The 18,853-nt window shown below is 48.3% G+C and overlaps 1 protein-coding gene and 1 long non-coding RNA gene across 2 annotated transcripts in view; one reads left to right on the top strand and one right to left on the bottom strand.

The window, feature by feature from the left end:
• Positions 1–18,254, top strand: part of LHX4 (LIM homeobox 4) — a gene marked incomplete at its 5' end in the record, with an annotated part of 81,402 nt that extends 63,148 nt beyond the window's left edge. The window contains 4 exons of the mRNA XM_083743959.1: positions 6,313–6,515; positions 9,678–9,832; positions 12,644–12,815; positions 16,611–18,254. Of these exons, the coding sequence (XP_083600085.1) occupies positions 6,313–6,515; positions 9,678–9,832; positions 12,644–12,815; positions 16,611–17,005 (925 nt within the window). The 3' untranslated portion in view covers positions 17,006–18,254. The remainder of the gene's footprint in view (positions 1–6,312; positions 6,516–9,677; positions 9,833–12,643; positions 12,816–16,610) is intronic.
• LOC310846914 lies at positions 8,672–16,612 on the bottom strand. The gene is made up of 2 exons (XR_014565619.1): positions 16,048–16,612; positions 8,672–9,089 (listed from the first exon to the last, which is right to left on the bottom strand). It is a non-coding gene; the product is annotated as an uncharacterized lncRNA (long non-coding RNA).
• Positions 18,255–18,853: the final 599 nt, after the last annotated feature.

Below are 18,853 nucleotides of genomic sequence, written 5' to 3'. Positions count from 1 at the left end.
AAAAAATATTCCGCCGCCGGCACGCTCCACCTCTCCCCTCCCTCTCCTGGGAATGCCCGGGGGTGACACCCATAATTTGCCAGAAAGGGACTCATCCCTGTGGACACGTTCTCCGCGTTGTTGTAGGCAAATTCTGCTAGAGGTAACTTATCCACCCAATCATTTTCTCTGTCTTTTACATAACACCTCAGGTATTGTTGTAAAATCCCGTTTGCCCTTTCCGCTTGCCCATTTGTTTCTGGGTGCCGGGCAGTTGAGAAATTGAGTTCTACGTGCAGTAAGCTCATAAGTTTCCTCCAGAACCTGGAAGTAAATTGTTTCCCTCTGTCGCTCAAAACCCTCAAGGGGGAGCCATGCAACCTAAAAATATGTTCTACAAACAACTTGGCGGTTTCCTCCGCTGTGACCGCATGTGAACAAGCTATAAAATGACACATCTTGGTTAATAGATCTACCACCACCATGACAGCTGTTTTGCCTTTGGATTTTGGCAGGTCCGTCATAAAATCTATGGATACTGCCTCCCATGGCCTTTCTGGCGTGGGTAAGGGTTGTAATAGCCCCGCTGGCGCCACCCTCTCTCCTTTCGCTCGCTGGCACCTGTCGCAACCCCTGACATATTCCCGTACGTCCTCCCTCACCTTGGGCCACCAAAACTCCCTGGTAACCAACCACATGGTTTTGTGCTGTCCAAAATGTCCCGCTGTGGGGCTGTCATGCAACTGCTTGAGTACTCTGCCCCTCAGTTCCCCATCGGGTATGTACAGTGCCCCTTTGTAATACAACGCCCCGTTCTTTTCTTCAAACCCCCCTGTGTTCTCCTCTGTCCTCCTGAGCTCTCTGAGTTTCTCTTGGGCGTATTCATCGTTCTCAGTACCCTCTATCAGTTCCCTCTGCCCCACCAATGCCGCCCCACACACCCAGCGGTCTTCAGGGATTACATGCCTTGCCTCAGGCGCTCCCTCCCCCTCTAAGTACTCAGGTTTCCTGGAAAGAGCGTCCGCCCTCACGTTCTCGGAGCCGGGCACGTAACGAATCTCAAAGTGGAATTTGGAGAACTCCTGGGCCCATCGCACTTGTCTCTGGTTCAGCACTTGGGCTGTTCTCCAGTATTCCAGATTTTTGTGGTCAGTTCGGACTTGAACCTTGTGCTGCGCCCCAATCAGCAAGTGCCGCCATTTCCGGAATGCTTCATGAATGGCGAGCAGTTCTCGGTCGTATACTGTGTAGTTCCTCTCGGATTTGTTCAACTTCCGCGAGAAGAATGCACACGGTCTCCATTCAGACGTATCTTTTCCCGGCTGGAGAAGAACGGCCCCCACCGCTCGGTCTGACGCGTCAGTCTCCACTCTCATTGGTTGTTGTAGATCCACGTGCAAAAGTTGCTCTTCCGACGCAAACGCCTGCTTTAAACGTTCGAACGCCCGCTGCGCTTCTTCCGTCCAAACAAATTTCTTTTTGCTACTAAGACAATCCGTGATGGGCGCTGTTAAATGGGCAAAGTTTTTGATGAACTTCCTATAGAAGTTTCCGAAGCCCAGGAACCTTTGCACGTCCTTCTTGGTCTTTGGTGTTTTCCATTCCAGTACCGCTTGAACCTTGCTGGGATCCATGGCCAATCCCTTGTCAGACAACCGGTACCCCAGGAATTCCACCTCCCTGGTATGAAACTGACACTGCATTTAGGGCCCTGAAATCACATACAAGCCTGGGCTTGCCCGTGTTTTTTTTGTCCACAAAGAACACTGGGCTGCCCCCCCACCGCTCGTGACTCTCTGATGAAACCTCGCTTGAGGTTCTTGTCAATGAACTCCCTTAACTCCTGCATCTCACTGTCTGACATTGCATACAGCTTGCCCACTGGCAATTGTGCTCCTGGGAGTAAGTTAATTTGACAGTCAAAGGGTCTGTGCGGGGGCAGTTTATCTGCTTCTTTTTCGCTGAATACGTCAATCAAGTCAGCGTATTGTGGTGGCACCCTCCCCTTGTCCATCACTTCCATCCCTGCTAGAGTGGCCCTGGCCCCTGCCTGAGCCTCTCCCTCCTTGCAGTGTTCTAGGCAATGTGCTGATCCAAAGGAAACCACTCTCTGATGCCAGCCTACTAGCGGATCGTGTAGTGCCAGCCAGCTCATTCCCAAGATAATAGGAGCTCCTCCCAAGGTGGCTACGTTAAACGCTATCAGTTCTGTGTGTCTTGCCACCCTCATTATCATTGGTACAGTTTGTTGGTTCACTTCTCCTCCCAACAGCTCCCTCCCGTCAATCGTGGTAACCTGCAAAGGCTTACTTAATGGGATAGTCTGTATCTGGTGTTCAGCTGCAAACTCCTTACTCATGAAATTACATGAGCTACCTGAATCCAATAGCGCTTTTATCTTCAGTGGGTGTCCGTTTGCCAGTTCCAGCAACACCTCTATCACAAGCGCTGGTCTTGGAGGTTCCGGCGTGGGCACATTCACTACTCCCTGGCCTGGCTGCTGTGCCCTGATGTTGGCAACCAGGCGTTGGCTTTTACTTGCTCCGTGATTTCTTCTTCCTCCTTCCCCCCAACAGTTCCCGCCATCCCTTGCCATTCCTTCCTTTGCGGACAGACTCTGGCAAAGTGACCTGGCTGTTGGCAGAGATAGCATCTCTTGCCGCTCTTTCCCTCCTTCTTCCGCCCTTCACTGGTGTTTGAAACTGCGCGCGCGCGCGCTGTTCCAAGTTCCATCGGCTCTGCTGGCGGGAAAGGCTGCTCCGGAATCTCTGGAATGCGGAAGTCCTTCCAACGTTCCCCCTTTCCTTCCCGCTTTTCCATAGCTCTAGCCTCCTGGCGTGCTCCTATGGACAGCGCTGATTTAGTCAGCTGATCCATAGACTCCGCCCTAGGCGCCCGGGAAAGTTCATCTTTCACTGCCGGAGAGAGACCTTCTTCAAACAGCATTTGAATAGGTTCACTAGCAAGGTCCCACCCTAGTCTATGAATCAGCATGGTGAACTCAGTCCAGTACTCACGTACAGATCGGCTCCCCTGTTTACACGCCATTAACTGTCTGCGCACCACCCCCTGCTCGATCTCGCTGGAAAACATCAAGTCCATGGCGCGAAAAAACTTCATAGTGTCCTTTAAGATTTCATTATTGGCTGCCATCAGGGGCCGAACCCAGTCCTTCGCCCCTCCCTCTAGATGGCCAATCACGTACGCCACTCTAGAGTTCTCATCGGGGAAGTCATCAAACAGTAGATTGAGAGCATATTGCATCTCTGTCCTAAAGGCTTGATAGTTCCTGGGATCCCCCCCAAATTTCTGCACCAATCCAGGCACCCGACTGGCAAGTGGGGTGGTTTTCCCTTTATCCGCATCTTGAGCCCTCCTCTCCTCGAGCCTCGCCGTTTGCAGCGCCAGCTGGACCTCCAACGCCCTGTACCTTTCTTCCAGGCTTGGACCTGCTCCAGCTCCAGCTCCTGCTCCTCCGGTTCCGGCTGGTTCGCTCATGATGCCCTCTGTTTGCACAAGCTGCTTTCAAAGTCTGTCAGATTGCTGTGATGGGATAGTGAGCTGCTTGTGCGTAAAAGCTTGATCCCTCTGGGGTTTGGCTGGTCATCCAAACCGAGGCACTAACGGAGCCCCCAAAGCATGACTCCGTCAGTCGCTGGTAGAATCTGACAGTGGGCGTCTACGGAATTTACGCCAACATAAAAGCTGTTTGACGGACATGCGCCTTCGTGACTCTCTGCGTGACAGTTTCCGGCGAAGGGTGGGAGTTCCTAACGGGGGTCTTGTTACCTCTTCGCTATTCTCACTAGAAGTATCCCAGAGCCTCCCCTCCGCTGTGACTCCTGCACTCCCCCTGCTGGTTCCTTCCTCTGCTGCAGATTCTCTCCTATTCTCCTGGAGCCTGTCCACCACCCGTCCCTCCGATGGCAGTTCCCTGACAGGCTGTGGGAGCCTTTTTGCAGTCACCTGCTGGCAGGGCCTTCTTAAACATATTTGGTGCCGTGGTGCAAAGAAGGAAGAAGAAGAGTAGTTTGGATTTGATATCCCACTTTATCACTACCCTAAGGAGTCTCAAAGCGGCCAACATTCTCCTTTCCCTTCCTCCCCCACAACAAACACTCGTGAGGTGAGTGGGGCTGAGAGACTTCAAAGAAGTGTGACTGGCCCAAGGTCACCCAGCAGCTGCAGGTGGAGGAGCGGAGACGCGAACCCGGTTCACCAGATTACGAGTCCACCGCTCTTAACCACTACACCACACTGGCTCTCAAAGCTCCCTCTGGCACCCCCCCCCCAGAGTTTTTTAGGGAGGACAGTGCTGCCGGCGGGGCTGGAGGAGGCGGGCAGTGGCTGGAGGGCAGCTCCTCTGGCGGGGAAGAGGCGGAGGCTGGCCGCGGCACCTCCTGGCTCAGCTGGCCGCTTCGTGCCACGGTGGCCACGGCAGATGGAGGCTCCGGGTGCAGTGCTGCTTTGGCGCAGGCAGCATGGCAGAGGCGGGCAAGTGTGGTGAGCTGATGCTGGGAGACCATCCTCTGCTTCTTCCCTGGCGCCCTCCAGAACTTGGCGCCCCATGCCACTAGCCTCTAGGGGTAAGACGCCCCTGCCTGCCGGTTGGAGTACAAATCGGCTGGTGGCAAACATTGCAATGCACCGAATGTGTTGCTGTTACTTGCTAGAGCAGTTTGTGCACCCTCAACTTTCTTGCAACTTGGTGGAGCGCAGAAGAGACCCCACAATTCACAGATGGCTCCCTTGAATTCCAAGGGCATAAACATCTACTGCGCAGGATTGGGACTCTGCCGATTATGTTCACATTGTCGTGCTGGAATGCTGTGGCCGCACTCCCTCCTGAGACTGTTATCTGTCTTGGGCACTGATTCATAGCACAGCTTTTAACACTGCCTTATAGACCATTAGGGCCCCACTCACATGCAGGGGGACAGTATCTCACCCAGGATGTTTCTCCTTCCTCCCTTTCCCCTACGCAGCAGGTGTGCTGTGCTCAGTATTATTGGCGCATGCAAGACCCCATCATTCTAAATTAATTCTGTATTCATCATCCCAGCTATAATTTATTTATTTAGCCGTAATTAATTTAGACTTAATGTGGATGAAATATGTACTGTCCTAGCGGGGGCAACTGCACGGCCCACATAGGCTTTAGTTAAAAGGACCATTAAGACCAACCCTTCCTGCGATCCATTAGGCCAGTCTCTCTCCAGTGAAGAAGATTAAGCCCTGCTGTGTGAAATGTCATGCATAATTGGGTCGATTGCTGCTTTAAACTCTGCCCCTTCGTCCACATCCCTTTCTCTTCATTCTGAGTACTTCTCTTCTTCAGAAGATCTCTTGGCCTCCCTTGCTCAGAACAGTGACTCACTCCATCCTGGTTTTCTGTGGCAGGCAGAGCTGTGTACATCCCACCCTTAAAATAAAAATTGGTGCTCAGGTAATCCATACTCTGTACGACCAAGAAAGCTGCGTGCGTTGTGCCAATCTGCATTGCCTTTTTTACCTAATTTATTCTAGTTTTGCTGGTCCTTGGAAGGGGCAAATACCTATACAGGGCTCTGAAATCCTGCCTTCCACTTCTCAAAAGTGGATATAGGAATGGCTCTGGCTTCTTAGATTTCAGCAGGCATTACCCATACATTCTAGGCTAGTTCTCAAGAGCATAGCTGTCAACTTACAGATTTGAAAATAAGGGACCAGCAGCCTCGAAAATAAGGGACCAGTAGCCAAAATAAGGGATTTTCAGAGCACAGGTAGGTTCAACTTCTGAGCCCCTCCGAGCCAAAGGTAGAAAGCCCAGCCAGCAGCCAAACGAAGCCTCAAGCGGTGGTTCCCACAGTGCAGCAACCCGGCAAAGGGGATGCAGCAAGGAAAACCACAGTCACCTCTCCTCTGGGAAGCGCTGAGCAAAGGCGAGTCCCCAGGCAACGCGGCCAATTTGATCGGCACAAGGCATGCAAGCTCCACCCCCTAGTCGTTCTTAGACTCCTTATTGGGTGAGCAACGCAGCCAAGCAACACAGTTGGAGCCTCCCTCCTCCCTGGCCGGCAGGGAGGGAGGGAGAGGAGCTGCTTCCTTTGAAACCCGGGAAATTTAAGGGACATCATCAATAAGGGACAGCAGCGGGACACGGCGCTGGGATAAGGGACTTTCCCGCCAAATAAGGGACGGTTGACAGCTATGCTCAAGAGTCGTATGAGCAAAAAATTGTGTTCAGCTGAAATCTGTGCCTAATGCTACTTTCTGTGCTTTTTCCCCTGCACCAAGTACAGTATATATATTGCTCTGGTTATAGGTGTAGTCTCTTGTTCTTCTCCTCTGCAGGCGTTTTGGTACAAAATGTACAGCGTGCCAGCAGGGGATTCCACCCACGCAGGTGGTCAGGAAAGCCCAGGACTTCGTCTATCACCTGCACTGCTTTGCCTGCATCATCTGCAATCGCCAACTGGCCACAGGTGATGAGTTCTACCTCATGGAAGACGGACGCCTGGTGTGCAAGGAAGACTATGAGACGGCCAAGCAGAATGGTAGGGATTCAGCAAACAAGCCAGGCATTTCTCTGTGGCAAGATACAGCTGCTTCTGGACAAACAGACAGGACAGCTTGTGTGAATTAGGGGGGGGGGGGGAATGGTTCTTTTTCTTTCAGGTTAACATCAGTGGTGGCCAGGGCAGGGGGCAGGGGCAGGAAGGGCGAAGGATATTTCTAGGTTGGCAAGGTATGAAAGAAAATTATGTTAACGACAGGAGTCCAGCAGAGGGGGGCAAGCTCCATATTTTTTTGGGGGGGCACTTGCCCCTCTTTTCTCCTCTGCCACCACCTAGTGTTATCATTAAGCACCGTATTTTTCGCCCTATAGGACGCACTTTCCCCCCGCCAAAAATGAAGGGGAAATGTGTGTGCATCCTATGGGGCGAATGCAGGCTTTTGCTGAAGCTTGGAGAGCGAGAGGGGTCGGTGCGCACTGACCCCTCTCCTCTCCAGGCTTCAGGAAGCTATCCGCAAGCCTTGGGAGCCCGTGGGAGTTTCCGCCGGTCTCCCAAGGCTTGCGGAGAGCTGCCTGGATCCCAAAGCCCAGGGCGCACTGAGTAGTGCGCCCCAGGCTTCGGGCAGATACCAGCAAACCTGGGGAGACCAGCACAACTTCCCGCCGGGCTCCCTAGGCTTGCGGATAGCAGCCTGTTCTGGGGGCTGGGGTGGAGAGAAGCTCGGGCTTCCCCCGCCCCAGCCCAGCGCCTGGGGGGGGATATTTTTTCCCCTTTATTCCCCCCCAAAAAACTAGGTGCGCCCTATGGGGCGAAAAATACGGTACACGTGAGCAGGAAAGGTAGCAAACCTGTTTATGGGAAATGACAATTGGAATTTGTTTGCAAGGCAGGAACTGAACCCTCTGGGAACGTGGGATCCAATCCTGGCACATGGATACACATACGGGACATCAGTTCTGGCCAGCCTCATTTGCAAGTGTGCCGTGAATGGAACTGAAACCAAATGCAGATCCCTGTACCGTGGGGTGGCTTGCCTGAGCTGGGGAATGGAGAGTCGTGTCATGACCGGTGCCTTGAGGCACTTGATGTTGTTGCCCGAACGCTGCAGGCTGGCTCCTTCTGCTGTGCAAGGTCTGGAGCAAAGCGCTGCTGCGTTCCAGCTCAAAACTCCATACTCCAGACACAAAGCCTGGCCTTGTTTCTTGGGGAGATTTCTATGTCTCAGGAAAGGAGGAATGCCTTGGATGAACAGTGTTAAGACACAGCAAAGGCCAGGTGGCAGCTAAGCCTGGAAGCCGAACTTTGCAGTTTGTAGCTTTCCCATTTGAATGATGTACCTGCTTCCCTTGGATTTCAAGGGCTGTCCTACTGAAACCATGTCGTCTTCCTTTTCTCGAGATTTAATGTACCTCACCACATCTCCTTCTGAAGTTCTGGGCACACAAAACTTCTTTTTCCTTATCGCAAAAAGAGTTGCAATAGATGGGCATATTAATTACCGAGCGAACACACATCCTACTGGAATAGACAGTATTACCTGAAAAAATACAGGTGCAGGGAACTGGGAAAAGGCAGTCAGAACCTGCCCATTTCACTAGGCCTGGTTCTGTCCTGCCACCCTAGGATCTCCACCTCTTTTCCAACACATTGTTTTCTCTCTTGCTGTTAGCCTCCCTGGCCTGAATCTCTTTGCATAACATCATCCTTGGCACATCCTCAGCTTTGGCAAAATGGCTGTGCCAGGGTACATGGAAGCACAGAGCAGGGGCAGGTCTTGAGCATCTAATTGTTCAGTTCCTCCCGCAAGCTCCCGGAACTGGGCCAAATATTTGGTCCCCCCCCCCCCAAATGTATCTCCAGAAAGAATCTTATATCCCCAGGGGATTGATGAGCAACAGAGGGATGCATGCCATCTATTTTCTGTTTAAGATGCTCTGCATGAAGGAACATCAAGAGCAAAAGCAACCCCCCGGGCTCAGCTCTGCTTGAGGCAACAGAGTTGTATCTTACACAGCAGCTTAATCTGGCCCTTAACCCAAAGAGTCTCCCATTTTTCATCCCGAGGTCTAAAATGCCAATATTTACTGTAGGTGAAAAACCCAGAATTGGGGGTGGGTTGAGGCAAGCGAGACAGAAAGAGGCTATAGATCACCAAACACTAATGAATCCACAGAGACTGCCAAACAGTGCCTGACTGAAATTAAAACTGAACTGGTCTTTAATGGATTTCATGTTGACAAGCCCTGACTTCTCATTAATTAAGGACTCTATTTTGACCTAATCAATTTAGCTCGGGTGATGCAATGCCTATTTGTGCTAAGGGGATTGGTTTGGGGGGCAGGGCTGAGAGATCAGAGATTGAATATTGCTCAATTTCTATTATTGACTCAGCGTTATCGATGGCTACAGTGTCATAAAGTTTTGCAGCCCAAGGGGCTGCAAAGTAAGAGAGGAGGAATTCCAAGGCGTGGACCAAACAGGATGGCTAAACTATCTATATATGAAGGAAGGGGAGACTTGTGTTTCTATAGCAATACGTTTTGTTATCAGAGTACTTCTGTGGAGCATTTTTGGCTTTGGCAGTTATGCTTCTTCCAGAATATGCACTCTGTCCTTTAAGAAAAGAAAAAAGCTACTGTTAGAATGGCTGCTATATTGCGAGAGTTCAGAAATAAAAACAGGCACTTTTTACCCATTTCAGCCTGGCAACCTCAACCTGAGAGTATACTCACACTAGCATTTTTATTGCTGATCTGATGATAGGGGCTGTTGCTGCTCTCCTTGAAATTCATAGGCAATTATCTGAGACTAAATCAGATTTGGGAGTCTGTTTATACATTTGTTTTAACTGCAGAAAATTGCACGTGCTACTGCTTGCAGATCCAACTGACAGTGAGATCCATGATTTCCAGTTGAAGTGTTACTTATAGAATCAAAAGCACAAGACAGTTAGATGATAACAAACAAGTCTGGGTTCTCTTATTTGTGAGCTTTTGCAAGCTGTGCAATCAAATGGCTCTAAATTGCCATTCAATAGCGTCAACCTACTGTTAAAAGGACAGTGCAGGCTGGTTTTACCTTGTTCTCATTCCTGAGACAGCTTCCACTTTCAAAACTCACGGCATACATATACCTATATTCTGCCTAAGCTTCCATTTCATGCTCTGTGCGCCAAAATAAAAGGAAACTGTTCTGTTACAGACGATTCAGAAGCTGGAGCTAAGAGGCCTCGAACCACCATCACAGCCAAACAGTTGGAAACATTAAAAAATGCCTATAAAAACTCCCCCAAACCAGCAAGGCATGTGCGGGAGCAGCTGTCTTCTGAAACTGGATTGGACATGCGGGTTGTACAGGTGAGCCAAATGGCACAATGCAGATGCTGTCCTCAACTAAGTAATTGATTGATCTACAGCATTAATTAAGGTAAAGGTAAAGGTACCCCTGCCCGTACGGGCCAGTCTTGCCAGACTCTGGGGTTGTGCGCCCATCTCACTCTAGAGGCCAGGGGCCAGCGCTGTCCGGAGACACTTCTGGGTCACGTGGCCAGCGTGACATCGCTGCTCTGGCGAGCCAGAGCTGCACACGGAAACGCCGTTTACCTTCCCACTGGTAAGCGGTCCCTATTTATCTACTTGCACCCGGAGGTGCTTTCGAACTGCTAGGTTGGCAGGCGCTGGGACCGAGCAGCGGGAGCGCACCCCGCCGCAGGGATTCGAACCGCCGACCTTTCGATCGGCAAGTCCTAGGCGCTGAGGCTTTAACCCACAGCGCCACCTGCGTCCCTACAGCATTAATTACTTGCCATTAATTACTTGCCAGGTGGCATTAGCTGAGCTCATGCAGGAGAGGTTTGTGTGTGCAAGGAGGAGGCAGCGGAGGTCCCTTTACCTGGGGGTTAAAATTCCATGATCCTGCACTTCATGGGGTTGATAAAGCATATCTGGAGGCTGCTATGGACCTCAGATCCAGAAACAGAATGAAAGAAATGTATAGAATTTGAGGGCTTTTATAAAGATCTGTTGAGGAAGAAGGAGTATCAGCTGTCCGGTACCTTTTACCAACTCTCTCTTCTTTTTCACCTGGTCACGCTCAGAGAAGGCGCAGAAAGCAGCACCAGTTCAAACATTTGCAGAGGTAGCTTTGGGTGTGACATTCATTGCAAGGCCAGTGAATCCTCCGATGGTTTGACACAACAATAAACCCTCTTAGATCTTTATGGATGTCAAAAGCAGCTCCAAGGCTTTCCTCCTAGCATGTGCTCCCCTGTTAACTCTCACTCATCCTCCAAGGGAAAGATTTTCATAGTAACCGTATCAACTGAGCGTGTGTAAGGCTTGTATTGTCATGGAGCTCCTCTTCAGGTAAACTAGGAGCTGCCTCTGTTTGTGCCACACGGCACTGTGGATCGTCTGGTTTGGCAGGAATGTTATTTATCTATGAAATTTCTTTTATGCGGTTCAAGGATCACAACACAAAAGCACAAAAGTACAGAGTAATACACAGAAACAATAACCCCAGATATGAATCTGCCTTGGGATTTTTTTGGGGGGGGGAGTTGCTACAATGTCATTAATAATGGCAATAATTTACATTGGGAAACTATTTTACCTTTTTACTCTTTTTTTGCAAACCACCCAGAGGTATTATTACAAAAGAAAAACAACTGTATATAAACTTGTGAAATACCGTATTTTTTGCACCATAACACTCACTTTTTTCCTCCTAAAAAGTAAGGGGAAATGTCTGTGCGTGTTATGGAGGGAATGCCTACAGGTGGCATGCCTACGGATTTCCCTCCGCTAAAAACTACGTGCGTGTTATGGTCGGGTGCGTGTTATAGAGCGAAAAATACGGTAAATATTATCCCAATCCAGATATTATTTTTGGAATGCAGAAATTGAAGCTGAGAAAGTCACATAATCGAGGCTGTAACAGAGGGAAGAAAATAGATGCATGGCCACTTCCAGCTCTGCTGCAAGAAGCTAGGCTTCTCTCCCTCCAGCAGCCATTGCACCTGACTGCAGCATAATGGAGAGATCAGCTAACTCTTCTGAACTTTCCCACCTATTGGTCACCACACCAGACGGCCATGGAACTAAGAACTTGTGCCTGAGTTTGCTTGCTTCTTCCTCCCTTTTACACTATTTTCATTTTGTTCGTCCTGTCCGTCTTTCTGTAGTTATCTGTATGCAACTCTGGGAGCCTTTTCTTTGGCTTTAGGGTAGAAGTGCTAAAAATAACAAAAGAAATCAACATATCTGTCAGAGCCACCCGAGGTCCCAGCTCACAAGAGACCAAAATCCAGTCCAAGTTATATACAAAAGGTTTTATTGAAGAACATTGTTGTCGTTACATCCAAGCTCCGTGGCTCCGCATCTGTTACCCTTAGATGTTAGAAGTCCCCTCTGAGTCAGTCCCGCCCCTGCACCAGCTTAAGAGGCTTGTACTGCTCCACCTTTTCCTCTCCTTCCTTTTCCGCAGGGTCTTCCTGCCCCCCTGTGCTCCCTCCCTCCGGGACTCCCCCGAGGCTGAGTCTTCTGACGCCTGCTCCCCCCTCCTTCGTGCTTTGGGACCAGGCTCCTCCTCAGGGCTCTCCTCATTTCCGCGCGCCTCCACATTTGAACTTGGCGCGCGTACGTTGCCTCTGACCTTCCTTTCGACCGTTACGCTACTCTCGGTACTACACTCCTCCCCTTCCGGCAGGACGTTCTGCTCCGAACTCCTTCCCCTCTCTGCTTCCTGTTCTGCTCTTTCTGACACACTGGCAACTCCACCCCCTTCACTCCGTTCCGACGGAGAGGCCGGTCCCGATCTCCAACCCCCACTGGGGATTCCCTCTTCGTTCCCCTGCTTCTGACTGCTTCCCTCTCTACTGCCCCTTGGCCTGACCAGGGGGGCTCCCTTTTGGGAATCCTCGGATTCACTTGATGGACTCACTGACAACCTCGGGTCATCGTCGTCCTCTTCCTCGTCGCCCTGGGACCCCTCCCCCTCGCTCTCTGTCCCTGAAACCCTGACAATATCTAAGGCAGAATTAGGGCTTGAATTCAGATGCAGGAGATCAAATTGCTGCTCTCTGTCCACTGAACCACACTAGAGTTCTCTGCTTGGATGGACTTTCACCAATGCTTGTCTTTTTCCTCCTTTATCTCCTACGGCTCCAGGTCTGGTTTCAAAACAGAAGAGCCAAAGAGAAACGTCTGAAGAAAGATGCTGGGCGTCACCGCTGGGGCCAGTTCTACAAGAGCGTTAAGAGGAATCGGGGAGGCAGCAAACATGAAAAGGAGAGCTCTGCAGAGGACTGTGGGGTTAGTGATAGTGAGCTGAGCTTCAGAGGTAAGCATCGGGGAGAGCAGAGACTGGGGGAAGGCTTAGGGCTATCGTCCACAGGACAACGCAAACTTGCTCTACAAGGCAGATTGAGCCACAGGCTCATATGCTTGTGCCTGAAGTTGCCCTTGCTCAGGGATGGAGAACTTTTTTCAGACTGAGGGCAACCTTCTGCGTGCTGGTGGTGGGCAGGGCAAGAGAAAAAAGCAAGCCATAGGGCAGCGGTTCTCAACTTGTGGGTCCCCAGATGTTGTTGGACTACAACTCCCATCATCCCCGAGCTCTGGCCTTGCTAGCTAGGGGTGATGGGAGTTGTAGTTCAACAACATCTGTAGACCCACAGGTTGAGAAAGGCTGCCATACGGTTTCTCTACATATAAACACTTCCATCCATTTATGTAGGAGGCATTATCGATTTCAAGGACAGAATATACCCAGACAAAATTGCCTGGAGGGAAGCACAGAGCAGAGCCAATGCGAGGACTGGAGGACGGCAATCAGACACCAGTCCTGAGGTTCCCCACACATGTTTTAGTCTATGTTGGCTACAAAAGCAGTGGCATGAAGGAGGCTTGGGATTTCCCCTCTTCGATGTAGAATCTCCCATACAGAAGCATTGTACACTGGTCACCCAAAGGAATGGGTTGCGTGGGGGTTATGCCTATCTAGGCATATGCCCCAGTCCAAATGCAACATTCTACATGCAGCGGAGAGGGCAGCAAATCCAACCTTTGCTTTCATGCCCTCACTATGTGCAGGCTGCCCAATTCAAACGACAAATTGAACCTCTGAATAATGAAGCTCTCCGATGGAAGATGAATTTGCTGTTTGTTTTTGTGACAATTCCCCCCCCCCCCCCCAACCAAAACAACCAGTTTGCTATATGCATAGTCTTTGATTGGAGAATGGCTGGGTAAATCGTCCCATAGGTGACCACATTTCCAATTTTGGTGAGTAAACTTGGAGCCTCTGGTATCACCATTGGATTTTTAGTATCAAACAAATATAAAGTCCAGTACCCAGAGGGAATTATTAGTGGGAGTTGCAAGGCAGAGAAGGCCCTACATGTGGCAGTGGGACCTGCAAAATGGCGCTGTGTGGAGTGCTCCTGTTCAGGAATGAATGGGCGTCATGTGACCATCTCACTGCAAACATTTCTGTACTGATAATCCCATGAGATAACACTTCTCATTGGCTTTCCACGGGGATTCTTCTCGCATTAAAAGCACCTGTGCTCTTAACAGGATTCAAAATCATTAGCCAAAACAGGTTGGAAACAAAACATGCTTCCCTCTCTTAAGAATGCACAAACATTTGCTCAGAAGGCAACTGTTTGGAAAGCTAATTTACAGCCTCCTCATAAGCTAAATTCCATAGGCATTTCGATTGTACAGATTGTAAATTTATTATACATTTGAGTTTTCTTGTATGCTACTTAAGTGTCCTCCCCCTAAAATTAAGCTGTTTAGAAATGGACTTAAACAATAAAATAAGTTATTGAGTTGCTCCAGTCCACAGTTTAAAATCCTGCCAAGCAGCAGTTGGGTGGTATAGTGGAGGACTGAATCAGTGCTTCACTGCAAAACTGCAGTCTTGAAATGGCTCTGCCCATTCAAACCCAAACTATTGGATCAGTGAGGAAACTGCCGGCACAGTCCATTTAGAAACCTACTTTTGCACCTGTAGGGCCCTGAGCTAGGCCAAGGGTATGTTGAGAATTGCAGCCTGAATTACCTGCTTCAAACGTCTCATCCCCATTGTTTAAGGTATTTAAGGCTAAATATGATTTTTTTAAATATAAAAAATAACCATCAACAACAAGAAATGTAACCAATAATAAAAAGTGGAAAAAGGAAGAGCCAGACCAACGCACCAAGTAACACATATTTTTACCCTCTTATTATAAAAGCGTTTCCATACTGCCATTATCATAAAATCCGAGGGTGGTATAAACAATAATTCATAAAAGCACCATTCAAACCATACAGTTAGTAATTAAAGAGGCAGGCTAATCCTAATGATAAATAAGTAGCAGCTGCAAAGGCCTGTTGGCATTAAAAGGGCTTGAAAGTCAACAAGGAGGCTTGCTGTTTCATCTCTACTGGAAAAGTGTTCCACAGCATGAGACTGACTAAATGCCTCAGGTCTCTTAAATGTAACAAACAGTGCTTTTCCAGATGATCTCAGTGATTGAGCCAGGATATGAGAGTCCTGAAGATATCAGGGACCCAAGTTGCTTTGTGCATTGCCACGAGAATCTGGAACCTTGCCCGGTAACATTTGAAGACTGGAATCTTATACTGTTACCTGGGAGTAAACCCCAATGAATTGAATGGGACTTATTTCTTGGTACACACAAATTGAACTTTGCTGTATAAAATCTGGCAGAGTAAAGAGATATTGACAGATGTGCAACTCCATATAAACTTGATTGCCTTTACTAAAGCCAGATCCAATTTAATTAAACCTTCTCCCTGTTTTAAGGTTTGGAATTTTCCCTTCCTTTTAAATGTGTAGAAAGGTGTCTCTGTGTGTGCACGGAATGGCCTTCAGCTGGCATTAATGGGACTTCACCTTCCTCTTCCTCCCCGCAAATCTCCTCCAGAGGGTTGGGGACCCTTTGGAACAGATCTGGAAGTGTGCATTTCCCACAAGTCTGCTTGTGAAACGATAGATACCACTGAAAGTTTTGTGTGGTGTTCTGTGTGCATTTTTTATTAAAACAGTGATGCCACAAGATGGGTCTGTTCAGTTGTGGCTGATGAAAAGGTAGAATCTTAAAAACAAGCACCAGCTGAAAATCTAAGCCCCTGTAAGTCCCACTGATGACAATGGTGGGGTTTGTGTGTTTAGCCTAGGCTTAACTCTGCCACTGAAATAAACTGGACTTAAGCACTTTATGTTTGGCTGACTAATGCCCTTAAATACACAAAGATATGAGCTGAATCAGCAAGTGACCAGAAATAAGTTGATGAGAGATTAACCAAGTAGTCAAATAATAACAAGATGTGAGAAAGAAATGGTGGTTTAAAAATAAGTCAAAATAGTAAATGTATTTTTTTTAAAAAACAACAACCATTTCCCACACAGGTACAATAGGGCTTTTTTGTTACAGTTTGGCTTTTGATGCCAGTATAGACCTTTCAATGACACTGATGAATTTTGCAATGTAAATATCTCTGAGAATTTCAGAACTACTGTTTGTCAGAGCATTTAAAACATGCCAGTCTTTCATCACCTGCACTGCTTTGGTTAGTCTTTTCCAGAAGTGGGCACTGGAGCATGTATTAGGCTTCTCAGTCTTTGGATAACTGCCGCAAGAAGAAGAAAGGGAAATCAGTTAATGTAGGTCTGCAGTCAGTTGGAATGGGGTTGATCCTGTTTCAGAGATGGAAAAGATACTTAAGCCATGATGCGGCAGAAGTGTGCTTGAATAAGCCCTAAAAATAAGGTCACAAAAGTTACTAGCCTGTGGCAACATTTACTAGTCTGCTAGGTGCTGAAGAGGAGACAGTTCTGCCCTGCCAGTGGGTTTCTATGCTGTCCCAGGGAAGATCCCTCCCCTGCTAGGCTAGTAACTTTTTTACAATTCTGTCGCCTACCACCAGACAGGTGGTTAGATACAAGGCTAGCTTAAATCCATGGGCATCAATGGACTTAAGAACGGTTGGCTGTCTTGGATGGGACTGGAATTGGATAGATTACCAGTGTTCTCCTTTCTTCCTTTCATGGCAAATGTATGCAGTGACTCTTATTATTACTGCTGCACTTAAAATGCTGTTCTCCTTGCTTTGTTTACAGAAGACCAAATCCTCTCGGAGCTTGGCCACAACAACAGAATTTATAACAATGCTGGTGAGGTGGCTAGTGGACAGCTAATGAACGGTACTTTCTCAATGGATGGGACTGGACAATCGTATCAGGACTTGAGGGATGGAAGCCCCTACGGAATCCCACAGTCTCCCGCTTCTATATCATCCCTTCCATCACACACTCCATTGCTAAATGGCCTGGATTACACAATGGACAATAATTTAGGAATAATGGCACATGGAGGGCAGGGGGTGAGTCAGACACTCAGAGCGATGGCTGGAGGCCCAACCTCTGATATTTCTACTGGAAGCAGCGTTGGTTATCCAGACTTTCCAACAAGCCCTGCCTCTTGGCTTGATGAAATGGATCATCCTCCTTTTTAAAATTTTGCGATCCCTTCAATTTTGCCATACCCCCACTTGCTCTCTGGGGCCTGAAAGCATACTTAAAAATAACAAACACCCACTGAGGGACGGCAATCAGACTTCAAGGATCACAGGCGTGCCATTCCGAGAACATTTCCATTATTTTAGAATGGGAATCCACTATTTGTTTCCTGTAGAGCTGAAAGAAAACATGGTATTAAGATATATATTTGCTTTCTGTCTGAAAGAGTGGGACATAGGAGGCACTGCTCCTGAACAGAGCACATTGGTGTGTATAGTATTTGTATGACTTTAGGGGTGCCAGCTGTAGTAAATAAGAGTTTATTGACTCTTACCATAGAGCTCTGCTGTTGAGTGCAACACTAACACATGTTGAAATGACTAAACATTTTGGCCTTTGGCAGCTCCACATCAGCTCTCATGTGGCATGGCCACTGTCCTCATTTGCTCACCTCTAGTCAACTAATGGAAATGCAATATTGCTAAATCCAGACTTGACTGCTGAAGAGATGGAAAGTTATTGGGAGATTGCAATTCCCCCCTTCCCCGCCCCTTCTGTATTTTCTTCCTCCCCCAGTCCTGCAGCTTCACATTTACTTGGCTGTTTCGGTATATCTTTGCCTTATGCAGGATAAATGGTGGGGCAGCCACAGGTGGTTTTACTTCCTACCTACATTGCAGCCTTTAAGCATTTGCAGTTTGCAGCAGCACAGGGGCTGTTGCTGCCCTTTCCTCTCTTTTCCCAGCCTCTGTACCAACTGGCAAGGCAGAGTACCCAAAACAAGGCAGATACAATTTAATCTCCTACATTTCCAACCCTTCCCAGTCACCAAGCCAGGCCTGTCCTGTTTTCGGCTAGGGGAGAGGAGGTACCATTGTGATCAATTGGACAACGTGCTACAGAGGAGCTGAGAGGAAAACTGATTTTGCATAGGCTAGAAAAACCTACACCACAGGTGGGTCACGGGGCGATTACAGCAGTTATTTTCTTGACTTGCTGGGATCACTGGTTATAACCACTGCAAGAGCAGTATTTTTTACCTTGGGACACTTCCCCTCTCATGAAAAGAACAACAACAAAATATCTCTCCACAATGCACAATTTTACTGGGCTTGTAGTCCCCATCAACTATGTGAGCATGCAAGGGTCCAGCATGGGCAAAAAGTCCGCAGTAGGCCTTTAACACCGTCTCCACTACTCCAAGGCTGCAATCTGCATACAAGTCAAGCACAAGGCATATTTCGTCTGATCAGAAATGAAAAAAGGAGTCTTAGTTTATAGGAAATTGGATTACAAAGAATTTGACAATGCCTATAATCTAGTGCAAAGTCCTATGCTGTCTCATTATTTCAGTACATGGTATAATATGGCACCATGCTAAATGACACATTTTTATTGCCATTGCTATGCTGCTACCGGTTTTCGAGGAGACAAACCTTTAGAAGATTTAAAGCTGTTCAGAATTCACCCGCCAAAGAAAGCTTCATAGCAGGGGTAGGAAACCTGTGGCCCTCCACTTATGGTGTTTATCAGCCCCAGCCAGAAGAGCCAGTGGCTAGGAATGGGAGCTGTCCAACAACCATCTCTGGGGTGCATGGGATCCCCCCGTTTTCTAGGGTGGGAAGACTATGAAAAGACTGAGAAAGAAAAATAACATGACAATCATATGGTGGAAGACATTAGCCAGAAACCAGATGTGTCAAGAGGGTTTCATAGACTATCTGAGATCAGAGTTGTTTAACTTTTCAATGAAGCAGTTCTGTGAACAATTTGAACTTTCTTAGAGACTCATACACATTCCAAGCCTGCCTCACATACCTCAGTACTGCATTGCCCTTAGAACT

This window comes from Podarcis gaigeae (genome assembly GCF_964106915.1).
Source record: "Podarcis gaigeae genome assembly, chromosome: 6".
In the NCBI taxonomy this organism is placed as follows: domain Eukaryota; kingdom Metazoa; phylum Chordata; class Lepidosauria; order Squamata; family Lacertidae; genus Podarcis; species Podarcis gaigeae.
Note: the sequence above shows the minus strand (reverse complement) of the source record. Positions and strands in the feature narration are given on the sequence as shown.